At 42.5% G+C, this 16895-nt stretch overlaps 1 protein-coding gene across 9 annotated transcripts in view; it reads left to right on the top strand.

The window, feature by feature from the left end:
• The window catches only part of ARHGAP12 (Rho GTPase activating protein 12), a 115195-nt gene that overhangs the window by 8646 nt on the left and 89654 nt on the right, over positions 1–16895 (top strand). For 6 of the 9 annotated variants that reach the window (XM_043478892.1, XM_043478890.1, XM_043478895.1 and 3 more), the window contains exons 2-3: positions 8343–8378; positions 10370–11141. In XM_043478892.1, coding sequence (XP_043334827.1) covers positions 10455–11141 — 687 coding nt within the window. In that variant the 5' untranslated portion in view covers positions 8343–8378; positions 10370–10454. The remainder of the gene's footprint in view (positions 1–8342; positions 8379–10369; positions 11142–16895) is intronic. The other 3 variants (XM_043478893.1, XM_043478891.1, XM_043478894.1) reach the window with 1 other exon arrangement.

Here is a 16895-nt window from a genome sequence, read left to right on the forward strand (position 1 = left end):
ATTGTGGTTTGGATTTGCATTTGATTTGCTTATTGGCCATGTGTGTATCTTCCTTGGAAAAATGTCTATTCAGGTCCTTTGCCTACCTGACTTTGCTTATTGCAATTTAATTTGAAGTAGATTGACATAATTTAAGCTTTATAATGAGTACTTTTTTCTTTTTTTTAAAGTAAGTTACTGATGTCTGACTAGACCTTTGCAATGACCACACCGTAATAATCACTATATTTGTGTTTTTGTTTTGTGAGCTATATGTTTTTGTTTTTTTAAGCATGGAATTAGGTTGAATGTAAATAGTCATTTCAGAGATTAGGAGGGTAATGTGTATAGTTGCAGAGGAATATCTGAGTTGGTCAGGGCAGGGTGGCAGTTAATGCTTGGGTAACCAGTGGAGTCCTGAAGTGAGTGGAGTTTTTCTACTAATGTGAATTATTAGAGGATTAGAGGTCCATAAAACTTTGTAAAGACCAAGTTTATGATTTTCTCTTTAACATGTAACAATGATTAGTGACATGAACTGAGACCCTGGGCAATGGGTGCTTCCCCAGAGGGAAATCAAGGTGTTACAACAAGCACAGTGGGTGGGATGCCAGAGAGGCAAGATGAAAATTATGTTAACTGTAAAACCGATCATTTTTTTTAAGCTGGTTAGTTAATTTGGCTACGCGGTGATCATGGCTTGCAGAATCTCAGTTCCCTGACCAGATTGAACCCCGGGCCATGGCAGTGAAATCCTGGGATTGTAACCACTAGGCCACTGGGGAACTCCCATAGCTGATTATTTTAGAAAGTTCTTAGTGAAAAATTAAAATGTGGGACTCAGGTGTTCAGGAACTAGGAGGAAGAATCCATAGACTGGAGTGCATGTAGACGGGAGTGAGAGCTGAAAAATGTGGAAGCCGAATGTTGATCATAGTTCAGTTCAGTTCAGTCTCTCAGTTGTGTCTGACTCTTTGCGACCCCATGAACCACAGCACGCCAGGCCTCCCTGTCCATCACCAACTCCCGGAGTTTACTCAAACTCATGTCCATTGAGTCGGTGATGCCATCCAACCATCTCATCCTCTGTCATCCCCTTTCTCCTCCTGCCCTCAATCTTGCCCAGCATCAGGGTCTTTTCAAAAGAGTCAGCTCTTCACACCAGGTGGCCAAACTATTGGAGTTTCAGCTTCAACATCAGTCCTTCCAACGAACACCCAGGACTGATCTCCTTTAGGATGGACTGGTTGGATCTCCTTGTAGTCCAAGGGACTCTCAAGAGTCTTCTCCAACACCACAGTTCAAAAGCATCAATTCTTCTGCACTCAGCTTTCTTCACAGTCCAACTCTCACATCCATACATGACTACTGGAAGAAACATAGCCTTTACTAGACGGACCTTTGTTGGTAAAGTAATGTTTCTGCTTTTTAATATGCTGTCTAGGTTGGCAACCCACTCCAGTACTCTTGCCTGGAAAATCCCATGGACAGAGAAGCCTGGTAGGCTGTAGTCCATGGGGTTGCAAAGAGTTGGACACGACTGAGCGACTTCACTCACTCACTAGGTTGGTCATAGAGGAGTGGTTTTAAAGGTTCATGGGGAGCTACTATTCTATAGTTAGCGTTTGATGACACAGACTGTGAAGGAAAAGGAAGTTTAACCTGTTGCATCAAGCAAATATTCTGTTTCTTAGTCTTTTTAATGAGTTTTTTTACCTTTAGACTATCCTCATGGTATCCTATGTCATCTCATTAAAATTCTTTGTGTGTGAGTGAATCTGAAAGGATTAAAAGCCAGTTGAATGGTTTTTAGTATGAAAGGGCTTGATCAGAACTGTTTAGTAGAGTACTGAATTTACAGATTTTTTGGGAATACAGTGGGCTCCTCATTTTCTGCTCTGTCATTTGGGTCAGTATTTATATTTCCATGTATAAGATGAGGTCACTTTAGAATGGACCTGGAGCTGTAACAACCACTGATAATGGAGAAGTCCTAGTACCTCTTAAATGTAATTTGTATTTTGATGAGAAAAGCATATATAAAAGTAAACAGCAGATGGATTGTAAGTTTATTTAAAGTGGGACAGCATAATGTAAGTTACGTTCATAGAAATGTCAGGTATGCATGATACCACTTTTAGTTTGAGTTACAGTTTAAGAAGACAGTTATCTAATGATAGGAAGCATTGAAGCCAAGCACATAAAAGCCAGGTTGGGAGAATGTCACGACAGGCTCCAAGCTCATCTTGTATATTTCCTGCCCCAGCCCTTGAATCAATTATTTCTCCAAAAAGCCTTGGTCCTTTTGTTTGGAGAATGGTATCAGAGACCAAGTCTGAGCGCTCTGTGTGCTTGTTGCTGCTCAGGTGTCCTTTCTGCTGACAGCAGGGTTTGTGTGTGGTGTACTAAGCAGTGTAGACATATGTCTGTAATACATATTTGTGTAATCTGAATCTATGGTAAACAAAGGGAGTTCACATTTCTGTTTCCAGGTCTAATCCGTTATCACAGAATCATTCTAGCTTTCTCCCTTGGGTGTCTATAAATTCATATTCCAACACTGGGAAACTTGGCTCCCACCATCTATGTTCTGTATACTTAATTACTCAATTCCAGTGTGCATATGCGCATAGCAGTATCGGAATTTTTAATTCATACCCCTACAGGAAATGTTGTTTATGTGTTAGCTATATGCAGTTCCTTTGTGTTCTTACAAACCTGACTTATTTCCACAGTAAGCGATGTCAGCCTCTGCCTCCATTCCTGCTCCGTTCAGTGAGGTCATTCCATATATGTGTAATACTGTTCCACCATCGAGTCACATCTGCGTCCCTGCTGGGATCCCTCGACCTCCTAAATGACTGTTTAGAATTTGCAAACATTGGAATACATGCTTGTGTTGTAAAGATGAATGGGTTTTGACAAGTGCATAAAGTATTGTGTACACCATTACAACATCATACAAAATAGTTTATTGACCTGAAAGAATCCATAGTGCTTCACCTGTGGAACCCTCCCTCCCTGCTTCCCACCCCTAGCAATCACCGTCTCTGTGGTTTTGACTTTTCCAGAATGCCACACGATAGAATTATTCTATATGTTGCCTGTTCGGTCTATGTATTTTTCTTTCACTTAGGAAAATATATCTAAGACTCACCTCTGTCTTCATAGCTCAATAGCTGTTTTCTTTTTATTACTGAATAGTAATAAAAGGTCCATCTAGTCAAGGCTGTGGTTTTTCCAGTAGTCATGTATGGATGTGAGAGTTGGGACTGTGAAGAAAGCTGAGTGCAGAAGAATTGATGCTTTTGAACTGTGGTGTTGGAGAACTCTTGAGAGTCGCTTGGACTGCAAGGAGATCCAACCAGTCCATCCTAAAGGAGATCAGTCCTGGGTGTTCGTTGGAAGGACTGATGTTGAAGCTGAAACTCCAATAGTTTGGCCACCTGGTGTGAAGAGCTGACTCTTTTGAAAAGACCCTGATGCTGGGCAAGATTGAGGGCAGGAGGAGAAGGGGACAACAGAGGATGAGAAGGTTGAATGGCATCACTGACTCGATGGGCTTGGGTTTGAGTAAACTCCGGGAGTTGGTGATGGACAGGGAGGCCTGGCGTGCTGTGCTTCATGGGGTCGCAAAGAGTCGGACACGACTGAGCGACTGAACTGACTGACTGAAAAGTATTGTTTGTCTGGTTGTCTCACGGTTTATCCTTTCTCCTATTGAAAGACATGTTGATTGCTTCCAGTTTTGGGCAGCTGCTCTGAACATTTGCATGCAGGACTTTCTGTAGAAATAAGATTTCAAATCATCAACCTTGATGCTAGATTGTGTGGTAAGACGACATTCATTTGTGTAGAAACTGTTAAATGACTTCGAAACTGGCTCCACCCTTTTGCATGCCCACTAGCAGTGAATGAAAGTTCCCATTGCTCTACATCCGTATCAGCGTTTGGTAGTGTCAGTTTTTTGGATGTTAGCCATTCTAATAGTGGTCCAGTGGTATCTCATTGTTTCAGTTTGCTATTCCCTAATGACACAAAGTTGAGTATTTTTTCATGTGCTTATATTCTTTCATGATGTGTCTTTTCAGATTGTTTTCCATTAAAAAATTTGGTTCTTTTGTTGAGTTTTAAGAGTTCTGTGTATGTTCTGGATAAAAGCCCTTCATCAGACATCTATTTTACAGATATTTTCTCCTTGTCTGTGGTCCGTGTTTTCATTTTCTGTATCTTTCACAGAGCAGAAATTTGTAATTTTAATAAGGTCCTCTTTAATTTTCTCTTTCATGAATTATGCATTTGGAGGTACATTTAAAAATTCATCATCAAACCCAAGGTCATATTAGTTAGTTAAGTCGCTCAGTTGTGTCCAACTCTTTGCGACCCCGTGGACTGTAGCCCACCAGGCTCCTCCGTCCATGGAATTCTCCAGGCAAGAATACTGGAGTGGGTTGCCATTTCCTTTACCAGGGGATCTTCCCGATCCAGGGATCAAACCCAGGTCTCCCGCATTGCAGGCAGACGCTTTAACCTCTGAGCCACCAGGGAAGCCCTAAAGTCATATTACTTCCTTTTAAAATTGGAATATTTTGGGAACTTCCCTGCTCTTCCAGTGGTTAAGAATCTGCCTTGCAATGCTGGGGTCAGGGGCTCAATTCCTGGTTGGGGAACTGAGATCCCAGTTAACCATAGAGCAGCTAGACCTGAGCCCTGCAATTTAGAGAGTCCATGCCCAGCAATGGCAGGGTCCTGCATGATGCATCGAAGATCTGTGTTGCAACTGAGAATGCAATCATCCAAATAAATAAATATTTAAAAAATAAATTGGAATATTTTCCCACTCTTGTAACAATCCAAGAAAAATGTCTTAGGTCCCCCTCATTTCTGACTAAGGAAGACTGCCTGGCATAGATCTTTCTGAAGTACTACATGCAAGTATCACTTTTATTAAAATATGCTTGCTCTCTGAAATACTTCTTTTGTTGTTTCCTCATTTTTGTTTCATATTTAAATCTGGTTTTGAATTTCCTTTATCAGTTTCTGCTTGACTGTGTTTTCTACTGCTTTCCAGTTAACTGATTATTTCCTGTATCCTTCCTGCTGTTCCTATTTTTGCTGTTTCTTTATGACCAGAATAGTTTATGATAGCAATCAGTATATTTTGCTTGTCTTCTTTAGGCCTAAAGAAATACCTTATATCCTGTACATTTTTATTCTTAGAAAACAGGGATCGCGCATTCAGAAGAAACCTTAGGATCCCTGTCATGGCCTATGGTTTCTTGTTAAGTGAATGATTTAAAGAACTATTTGGTGAAATACTTTCTTATTCTGGAACTTATGCTGGAGTTGTTTTTAACTTTTTTGTTGTGCTCATTAAGGTTTATTTGATTTCTTTAGTAGAGGCTATTCAGGGAGTGTTAAACAAGTACTTGTAAAGCTGCTGGAGGACTTCCATGTCAAGAATTGGTGCTTAAATTGTGGTATTTTTAAGTGGATTGATACATATGTGAGGCTGTATTAGCATTTTGTTGTTCATGGTATTAAAATTGTTAAACATGTAGTACATATGTATCAAACTTAAATTGTAAGGTCGTTAATTATGGATACATTTATCACAGTCCTCTTGAGACTTTGTTTACTTGTTTACTTCCTGTTGTACCAGGTAAGGATCTTATTCTGTGAGATGTAGTTGATTAAAGCAGATGTCCTGGGGGTGGAAGATAGCATTTGCTGAGCTGTGTAATTTGTGCTGGGAAAGAAATGAGAAAAATTGTAGACAGAAAGGAGGAGGCCATGAAGAGTTTAAAATAGCATGGTAGAACTGTATCTGATTTGGTGGGGAGGGAAGTAAAAGCTCTAAACAATTGTGTGTTTGTTCTTGTTGAAATACCAGGGGAAGGCCCTGGGTCATAAGTGCTTCATGCCTCAAAGAGAAGCATAGGTTGTTACTGGACAGTAGACGTGCAGAACTCTATCCTAGTCGTTGGGTTCTTAGTAGTTGTGTGTGTATGTGTGTGATGAAAAAGGGTGGAGGAGTGTGGTGATGGATGTAGAGCATATTTCAGTCAGTGGAGTGTTGTGTTCAGAGGGTGGTGGTGTTGAATGAGTAAGATGCTAACCAAAATACTTGAGAGGTTAAGATAGGAGGATAAACAGTAATATGTAATAGGGCTTCCCAGGTGGCTCCATGGTAAAGAATCTCCCTGCAGTGCAGGAGGCGGGAGTTCGATCCCTGGGTCCGGAAGATCCCCTGGAGGAGGAAATGGCAGCCCACTCCAGTATTCTTGCCTGGGGGATCCCATGGACAGAGGAGCCTGGCGGCCAACAGTCCATGGGTTGCAAAGAGTTGGACCCAACTTAGGGACTAACCAACAGCAACAGATAACCTAAAGGAAAAAAGAATCTGAAAAAGAATGTGTGTGTGTGTAACTGAATCTCTGTGCCGTACACCTGGAACTTGCACTATATTGTAAATCAGCTATGACTCAATAAATAATAAAAAAGAATCCACAGTTTGGGGAATAGAGGAAGAAGCAAACCAAAATTAAAACCATAAACATCTGTTTTAATACAACTTTAAAAAATAAAAATAGCGTAAGTTATCCACGTATTTGCAGATCAGTTTCCCTTAGATCTCAGTTTTTAGAGTGTGTGTGTGCTGCCCGCTCAGTCGCACTGTTGTTTAGTGGCAGAGTTGTGTCTGACTCTCTGTGACCCCATGAACTGTGGCCTGCTAGGTCCCTCTGTCCATGGGATTTCCCAGGCAAGAATACTGGAGTGGGTTGCCATTTCCTATTCCAGGGTAAGTATTTTAGAGCCATCCCACAATTTTATTTGTACGTATAGTTTTTAATAGGGCTTTTCTCTTCATAGTTGTTATGTCCAACTTTTCTTAGACCTTGGATTGTAATACATAATTCTCGCGATATGACTTTCTAGAAGTTCATTATTTTAATTGTCTCAGGGGCTTCCCACTTCACCCCCCACCCCCATTCCCTTGTAGCTCAGTCAGTAAAGAATCTGCCTGCAGTGCAGGAGACCCGGGTTCTATCCCTGGGTTGGGAAGATCTCCTGGAGGAGGAGATGACAACCCACTCCAGTATCCTTGCCTGGAAAATCTCATGGACAGAGGAGCCTGGTGGACTGCAGTCCATGGGGTCGCAAAGAGTCGGGCATGACTGAGCAACTAACGCTTGGTTACTTACTTACTGTCTCGGTTCCTGTTATTCCCCCCTCCTGCCCCCCGCCCCGTGGCCTCTCTGGCTCCTGTCACCTGCCTTGTATTTAACTACCTGTTCTGTCTGCAGTCTTTGAACTGTTTCTCTGTCTTTCTCCGCCCTGCAGTTCTCATTTCCTTTACAGTAATGAAAACTTTAGTCCGGGCGTCCCATGCTGAGTGCAGTGAAACTGCCTTATCATTCTCCCTGACTCCTCCTCCTCCTTATCTGTGTGGTCAGTGGGGCAGGTGTGGTGGCAGGGACGCCTCTCACCACCCCACGCCCCTCCCCTTGCAGTTTACTCCTTACTCTTTTTACTTCCTTTGCTTCTTTCCTGCAGATCAGTGTCTGACCAGCTCTGGTTCACCTGGGCACCCCTAACCTTCTGTGTATTCCCTTATTTGTTCAGTATCTTCAGAGGTGTTTCTTAAGTTGTTACTTCCTGGAAAGTAACAAATTGCCTGAGGATAAGTATTTCAGTGTGGAATTTTGAAAAGCTGTAGTGAAAAACTTTTCTGTAGGTAAAAGGATTAACACTCCTAGTGACTAATGTCCTGGCAATGCGTGAAAGTAAAGGCTGAATGATTGGAAGCTTAGAATTTCTATTTACCGTGTCGGGAAGGACTGGGTGGATTTGGCAAGGTAGTTTCTGGCGGGGTAGATTCTGGATGTGGTGAAGTTTTAGGTGCCTGTTGGAACACCCAGTGGATCTGGCAAATGTATCCTACTTGTCTTTAATCTAGAAGACTCTCTCATTTCATGAAACTGATTGTTTAAAGCACTCAGGTGTGTTTCTCATAGACTGTCTCACATTCCGGATTTATTCCCCACCCAACAGTTTTTACAAAAGTTGTTTCTCATGTTATTAAAAATTTTAAAAAGTCATTTCTGTCAGGATAACTAAGGTGGAAATGAAATTGAAACAAAGTGTAAATAAAGTAGGAGGGTCAGTGGTAAAGTATACTTTGTGTTTTTACGTGTTTGGAGGGTGTTGCTGGACACAGCCCTGATGTGCAAAATTGTTGGTGTTCCTTATAGCTGTTGTAAAAAAAAAAAAAGTCATGCATTGCCAGTAACAGTGCCTTCCTTAGTCTTCTTTCAGCAATCCTGGTTAAAGTTAATGAAGTTTATTTTATTTTTTTATAGGTTTAAATGTAATACTGGATGTTTAGTTCTTCTAAGGTACGTTTCTTATTTTTACTATTGTTTGAAACAGCATTACTATATTGAACTCATTTTACAAGTAGTTTGTTTCTACAAAGTAAATTTGAGTTGCAGAAACTGTGTGACTAGTTATCACCTGGGCTTTATCTGTTTCGGAGGATGTCGTCCTCAGGGCGTGGTGGTCATGGCACATACAGTGTCGGTGACGCCGTGCCCATTACTTGGGTGCTGAGGGAAATTGGTAGGCTGTTGTGGGACCTTGTGTAAACATTTCTGATATAGTCCAGAGTCAGGTTTGCCTGAGAATTCTTGAGTATTGAGCTGAGTGTGTTTTCCTGGGGCTGCTGTATCAAAGCGCTGCGAACTGGGGCCTTAAAACTACAGAAACGTGGGTCATTTCCTAGGGGTCCAGTGGTGAGGGCTCCGTGCTCCCACTGCACGGTGTGTGGGTTCAACCCCTGGTCGAGGAGCTGAGATCCTGCATGCTGTGTGGCGCGGTCAAAACCACCACCAAAAAACGGGAGTGTGTTCTCTCGTTCTGGAGCCGGAGGACTGAGTACCCCAGGGAGAACACTTCCTCGCCTGTTCCAGCCTCTGGCACTTGCTGGCAGTCCTTGGTGTTCCTTAACTTGTAGCTGCTTCACTCCCAAGTTCTGCCTCTGTCTGCATGTGGTCATCTTCCTTTGTGTGTCTCCTCTCCTTGTCTCCCATCTTCGCTCCTTAGAAACTCATTGGATTTTAGAAAAAAAAGTGAAGTCGCTCAGTTGTGTCCGATTCTTTGCGACCCCACGGACCGTAACCTACCAGGCTCCTCTGTCCATGGAATTTTCCAGGCAAGAATACTGGAGTGGGTTGCCATTTCCTTCTCCAGGGGATCTTCCCGACCCAGGGATCAAGCCCGGGTCTTCCGCATTGCAGGCAGACGCTTTACCATCTGAGCCACCAGGGAAGCCCATTGGATTTTGGGCCCACCCTAATCAGTGCAGCTCATCTGAGATCGACTGCATCTGCCAAGACCCTGTGTCCAAGTATAGTCACATTCACAGGTCCCGTGTTAGGACTTAGACATACGTTCTTGGGAAACCACATTCATCCCACAGTGCTTGGGGCCTGACTTGAATTGAGCAAAATTGAGCTCCTGTGATCATTTTGAAGCTTAAATGCTGTGTTTTATGAGGTACTAAAATATTTGGAATTGGTATAGAAATAAAAGTGAATCCTAGATTTCTTAAGCCAGTTTAGGGCTGTTTCTAGTAGATTTTGAGTGGTGTGTATATAATTTATTTTTTGACATTTACAGCTAAAAAGATTGGATATTTGTTGGAGTTTGTGGAATTTAGCTTACTGAGGATTGTGGTCCTCCTGGGGTGGTTGTAAGGGGAAACAAAAGTAAATTAGCAGTTTCTTTTCTCCATTTGTGTGTGTATTTTGCCTAAAAATAACTGTTGTTTTTTCCCCATTAATACTAGGAAATTAAACTTACATATTTGGATCACTTTTTTTTTAAAGCTCACTCATGCCCTTGATCACTTTAGAAAATAGAGAATTTTCTAAAATTAATTGAACGGCATTCAGGATCATTGAAATTCTAGCTTCAGCTTCAGAAAGGGTTTTCGGTGAGACACACAGTGAACCTGGCTTAATGCCTGGCCTTTGGTCAGTGCCTAACATGTGTTATTGTTAGTGAGCCTTTCTAAGAGGGAGAAGGAGGTGTGAGCAGTCAGGAGGAGAAGCAGAGTTCCTCTCACCTCTTATTTTTGATAGTCGTATGTCTGGTTAGCATATGTGCCTTTCCAGTCATTGGTTTGGCTTTGGTCATAAATGATTGAAAAATGTAGATTTCCATTAGAATGAGAGCATTTTTAATGCAGGGTGGTACATACAGTATTAGGCACAGGTTTACTTTCTAGATTTGAGATTTGAAGGTATTGTTCTTTATTATGTGATGCTTGTGAATGAATATTAAAAATCCAGACCAGGTTAACTTTTTTCTTTATTCCCTTCCCCAGTTAAATAAAAATAGCTGCATTGATCCAACAAGCCACAAAGCCACAATGTGGCAAAGCGTCCTTTTTGAGAGGTGAATATTGCTGAATGAAGATGGCTGACAGAGGCGGGAAGATTCTTCCAGGGCCGGTGTACATCGAGGTGGAGTATGATTACGAGTACGAAGCGAAGGACAGAAAGATTGTGATAAAGCAAGGGGAGCGGTACCTCCTGGTGAAGAAGACCAATGATGACTGGTGGCAGGTCAAGCCAGACGAGAGTTCCAAAGCGTTCTACGTGCCGGCCCAGTACGTGAAGGAGGTGGGCCGCCGAGCCCTGATGCCGCCGGTGAAGCAGGCCCCGGGGCTGCCGAACCACTCTGTGAAGACGGCGCAGAGTCTCCACCTCCAGCGGTCTTCGGAGAATGTGAACAGATTGCCCGAGCTGTCAAGCTTTGGAAAGACATCCTCGTCTTCTGTTCAAGGAACAGGTCTTGTTCGTGATGCCAATCAGAATTTTGGGCCCAGTTACATTCCAGGTCAGACCGTCAGCCTCAGCCTGGACCTGACCCACAATAATGGAAAACTCAACAGTGACTCACATTCTCCCAAAGTTTCTGGCCAGAATAGGACACGCTTATTTGGTCACTTTCCCGGTCCTGAGTTCTTGGAGGTAGAGAAAGCTGGCTTCTCCCAGGAGCAGTCTTGTGATTCAGCGGGAGAAGGCTCGGAACGGATCCAGCAGGACTCGGAGTCTGGTGATGAGCTGAGCAGCAGCTCCACGGAGCAGATGAGGGTAAGACCGACCGGCGGTGACGAGAAACTTGTGCCGCCTGCAGAGCCATTTGAGCATGGGTGTTATTATCTTTTTATTTTAAAAAATTTACTTTATCAAAGTATGGTTGGGTTAATTTCTGCTCTACAGCCGAATAACTCATGTATGCATACATACATTTTTTTTTTCATATTGTTTACTACAGGATATTGAATATAGCTCCCAGTGCTATACAGTAGGACCTTGTCATTTACACATTCTTTAATACAGTCTTTGTTTTAATTAAAATCTTTGTAAGACTTAAGAATTGTTTTGCTTTATGTTTATTTTCAGAGTACATAGGGTTTTCTTTTAACTTTATTTTCAGAGTACTTTATTTTTTTTATTTCAGAGTATTTTATTTTTTTTTAATTTTACTTTATTTTTTTATTTTACTTTATTTTCAGAGTACATAGGTTTATCCAGAGTGAGAGAGAGAACATGTGAAATAACTTTTTGGCTGATGGAGGTTCACTTTAAGGTTTCCCTAAGTATTCCTGTTCCTCTGTAGGACCAGAACTGCCTCAAGTTTGGACACTTTTCTTTTACTAGAAAATTTTTGTTTTCTGACTGCACTTAATCTGTCTTGTTTTCACTAAGTCTTCAAATAATAATGAAAGTAAGGGAAAATGTCATAAGAATACTAACTCTTGTTATTTGAAACTTGTTTTGTTAACTTTGAATATTTAAAAAATACATACATACATATATATATATATATAGAGAGAGAGAGAGAGAGCTTACAAATGTTCATCTGTTCAAGCACTTTTGTGTCTTAAGTATCTTGGAAAAAATTTTGTATCTATGGTTTGATTTTTCTCATCCACCCACCTCTCTTGTGTGTGTTATTTATTTTGAGATTAGTTTGTGCCAGTTTGTCAAGTAAAGTGAAGTAATTTTAAAAACATGCATGAAATTGAAACTTGAATGTATTTAGAAAAGTTTAATATTAAGTGAATTCGATAAGTTTTGGGCCTAAAGCTCTGTTGTAAGATCTCATCAAATTAAGTCAGTGAATACTTGTGAGGCTGCTCTTTGGTGTGGTCTGATTGTAATGAAACTTGTATGTTCTTTTTCTCTTATAGGCTTTAATTTTTCTCATGACGTCTTGAATGGAGATAGGAAAAAGGGAAGGCTCTCTAGAAAATCTTGTGATGCTTGAGGTCAAGGCAGTTACATGGAGAGTGCTGTCAGCTTATCATCACTCGTCTTCGTCTTTCTTCAGTCCTTTTGTGATACTTGGATGTAGAATATACAGTATGTTCTGGAGTTTTTCTGTACGTGACTCCTTATTGTACCGGTTGCACTTGGGAAAGGCCTGTGTTATCTTTTCCGTCTGGCCATCACCACTGTTTCACACTTCGACTTATGCTTGTGTGTGGGCGCACTAGCAGCCCTCTGTTCTTTTCATTGTGCTCATCTTAAATTCACTGTGTAGAAGGTCATGCCTCCTGATCTCTCCTGAACTGTTTGGAAATCCTGTTAGATTTCTCTAGTCAGACCCTGTCCTAACTCTTCATGGCAGTTGTTTCAAACCTTTTCCATTTTATTCAGTTCTCTGATTCACCTGCTTTTTCCTGCTCTCTTACCAGAGAGTCTTGCCTCCTATGTCACAGCAGAAATGTAAGCCTTGGGATGGGAACTGCTTCCCTTTGGTAATACATGCCCAGCAGTTAATCGAGCTGACTTTAGATTTGAATCTGGGTCCATATCTCTTACCAGCTGAGTGATGATTGGGGCAAATTGTTTAACTTCTGTGTGTCTCTTTCCTCCTCTTGATGTGGGGATCACAGGTTAGTTATTTTTACCCCCCCCTGTGCCTGGCCTGTAAGTAAGTAAGTAGGTCTCTTCTGCTGCTTGGTAACTTACTCCCAGATCGCCTGGCTTAAAACAGTAAACATTTATTATCTCACAGTTTCTGTAGGCCAGTCATTTAGAAGCAGCTTAGTTGGTGGTTTTAAAGGCTTAGGGTCTCTCTTGAGGTTGCTGTCTCATGAAGGCTTGGCTCGGCTGGGACAGCTGCCTCTAGGATGGTCACTCACATGGGGCTGGTTGGGCCTCTTGGCAGATACTTGGATATTGCATCTAGCTTTTCCCTCAGAAGGAGCTGCGTTGTCTTTCTGTGGTCTGATGTTGGAAGTTGCACACTGTCATATCTGCCCACACACCCTGTTCTTTGTGGAGGAGACCACACGGGGTGTGAGCATCAGATACTGGGCGTTGGGGGCCGGCTGTCCCAGTGAGCGGTCAGTACCGCGGAGCCGTCCTCACCGCTGTCGTCGTCGTCTCTCTTGGTGGTGTTCCCACCGTGAAGCCTACGAGCGCGTCTGAGTCAGCAGCCACCTCTCCCCGCGCAGGCAGTGCGGGCGTGGCCTCTCCTGTCAGAGGGTGGTCTCCTCATGTTTGTTCCCTCTTTTTCAGAAACCTTTTGTCAAACATTGTGTAGTGGTGTGCTCATGTGGCTTTAAAGTCATTATTTACCAAGTCTGTCCCTTCAGCATGTAATTTGCTCATTTTTTTCTGTTTTAGTAAAGCTTTTCAGTAGTACCTTCCCCTCCGAGGATCACCTTCCACTCTTTACTGGCACCTTCTGGGAAGAGTTGCACGTGTTTACTTCTCTGCGTCTGCTTGTCTCCTGCTCCTTCCCTAATCTGATCTCAATGTAAACGGCTTCCACTGAAAGCTACCCATGGTCTCATTGATGACCAGTTTATAGACAATTAGATTATTTTTATACATAATCAGTACCATGACTACAGTGAACAATATGAATAATCAAAAGGCAGTGTAAAGTGATTTTTCATTGAGGCATCTCATGTAATCAGTTGTGTGAATTGTACTAATCTTGATGGATTTGTGCTTCGGCACAGCCGTGTGAACCCCCTCCCAGTCAGTAGCCACCCCCCATCCTCCATTTTTCTGCTAGGAGATTTCCGATTTTCTGACATACTACCATTGATCAGTCTCCTTTAATTAAACCTTGCATTCCGAGAAGGTTGTAGCTTCTTAAGCAGTTGTAGGAAGTCACATGGAGGATCGCCCATGCCCTCTGTCCAGTACTGGCAGTGGGGACATCTTGGATAACACCGCAGTTGAAGTGTCGACGTTGGTACAGTCAGATGCTGACCATTTCCATCAACTAGAGGACCCCTTATCACCACACCCACTACCCCCCTACCCCCAATGCTACTTAACCCCTCACTGCCACTAATCTGTTCTTTGTTTTTATAATACGGTCATTTCAGGAGTAGTACATGAATGGGCTCACAGCCTATTTAATCCTTCGGAATTGACTTTCATTCAGCATAAATCTTGAGAGATTGATGCAGGTTGTGGCTGTGTCGGTGTCCTTTCTGTTGATGACCAGTCTTCTGTGGTACGGGTGTTCTGTGCTTCACCTCACCTGTTGAAGAGCACCTGAGTTTCCAGTTTATGGCTATTGCCAACAAAGCTGCTACATGTAAACATTTCCTGCACAGATTTTTCTGTGAATTTACCTTTTTATTTCTCTGCTATAAATGCCCATGAGTATACTTGCTGAGTGCATGTTTAATTTTTCAAGAAACTGCCAAACTATTTTCCAGAGTGGCCATACATTTTACTTTTATACCATTAATAGCAGTGCTTATGATCCAGGTTCTCTGCATGCTTACCAGCATTTGGTGTTGTCACTTTTTTTTTTTCCTCTTTTTTTGGCTCCACTGGATTTTTGTTGTGGCACATGGACTTCTCTCTAGTTGTGGGTGGGCTTAGTTGCCCTGGGGTGTGAGGGATCTTAGTTCCCCCATCAGGGACCAAACCTGTAACCCCTGAATTGGAAGGTAGATCCTTAACCTCTGATCCACCAGGGAAGCCCCTGTGTCTTATTTTAGCCATTCTGATAGGTATGTAGTAATAGCTTGTGATTTTAATTTGCATTTCCCTATCATTGAACCTCTTTTATGTGCTTATTTGCCATCAGTAGATCCTTTTCATTCAGTGTTTCTTCATGGTTTTTGGTTTTGTTTTTTAATTGTGATGGTGTGGCTTTGTGTGTTTTTTTTGGTGTTTTGATATTTGTGTGGGACATGACTGAGAAACTGACACTCTCACTTTCACTTTGGTATTTATCCTGTTTTTAGTTTAGGAAATTTCTGTTGACATATCTTCACGCTCACTGATTCTTTTCCCAACCATGTCCAGTCTACTGATCATCACTTCACAGGCATTTTCTCTGTTACAGTGCTTTAATTTGTAGCATTTCCTTTTTATTCTGTCTGAGATTTTCCACTTCTCTGCTTGAATTACTCATTTCTTCTTGTATGTTGTCTACTTTTTCTTTTACAGCCCTTAAGATATTGAAAGTAGTTATTTTAAATTCCCTGTCTGATAACTCCAACCTTTGTGCCATACCTGAGTTTGACGCTGTAGTGTGGATGGTGTTTGCAGTGTCTTTTGCCGTGCTTTGTAATTTTGCTGAGAGCCAGGTGTGTGTTTTTGGGTGATAGGAGTGAAAGTAAATAGGCCTCTAGTGTGCAGTGTTAGGTTAACCTGGCTAAAAATTGTTGTTGTTGTTTAGTTGCTGAGTTGTGTTCAACTCTTGTGACTCCATGGGCTGTACCCGGCAGGCTCCTCTGTTCATGGGATTTCTCCAGGCAAGAATACTGCAGCGGGTTGCCATTTCCTTCTCCAGGGGACCTTTCCGACTCAAGGATGGAACCCGCATCTCCTACATTGGGAGGCAGATTCTTCTCTACCACTGAGTCACCTGGGAAGCCTGGCTAGGAATTGGACTGTGTTTAGTGTTTGTGGGTATCAGAGGCTTTAACTTCTTCAAGTCCCCATGTTATTGGCCTTCTCATTAGTGAGAGTTCCTCATTAGTGTCTGGTTCCCCAGTAAATCTCTGCTGCCTTGCTGTCTGGGGGTGCTGAAATGCCTCATTACTTGTCCCACATGACCCCACTGACCTCCTGCTCAGAGGAAGGCCTCCTTGCCACTCGGCAGTGGTGGAAGTTCTGATTCCTCACTCGGCCTCCTCTGTGCGTGTGTTGGGGGGGTTGGTGAGGGGAGGTCTTGTGACCATCCGGCAGTGACTGCCCTGGTTCCTTCCCCTGCCTTCTCTGACACCACCTTGGTGGGGCTTTGGGGTGTTTGTCACCACTGGTGGTCTGTGGGTGGAATCGTTGGTTTGTTCTGTGGCATTTGGCCGGACTAGAGTGGTAATATCCAAAGCTTTCGGTCTTGCTGGTCTTCCCCTTTTCTGGGTCTCTTGCTCCGTTTGGAGCAGGGATTTGTTGGGGCTTTTTTGGTCAATGCCTGTTGGTGTTTCTGGATTTGCTGACTTCCCTCTTCAAACCTGGGACGGATGAAGCCACAAGTAAACTCAGGGAGCTCACCAGCATGTGGTTCATTGGGTCCTGAGGTGATAGGAGGTTTATCTTCTCTCTGCCTTTGAGTCGTCTTCTGTTTATTTTATATGTTTTTATTTATGCCTAAGTGAGGAATAGGATAAAGTACCTTTCCTTCTTTCCCCCAGAACTGGAAGTGATTGGAAAGTTTTTAATGGTAGTTTTAAAGTGTTTTAAGTGTTCGTTGTCTTGACCACCTAACAGTCTTGGTTAGAGGGTGGCCTCTCTGCCACTCAGCAGTGGCGGGGGAGGGTTCTCTCAACATAAGCTTCCATTGTGCCCTGTCCTTTTCTTTTGGCATACTCATCACACTTCTGCTTGTTTTCTTTCTTCTCATGAGTCAGTCTG

This window comes from Cervus canadensis, chromosome 10 (genome assembly GCF_019320065.1).
Source record: "Cervus canadensis isolate Bull #8, Minnesota chromosome 10, ASM1932006v1, whole genome shotgun sequence".
Classification (NCBI taxonomy): Eukaryota; Metazoa; Chordata; class Mammalia; order Artiodactyla; family Cervidae; genus Cervus; species Cervus canadensis.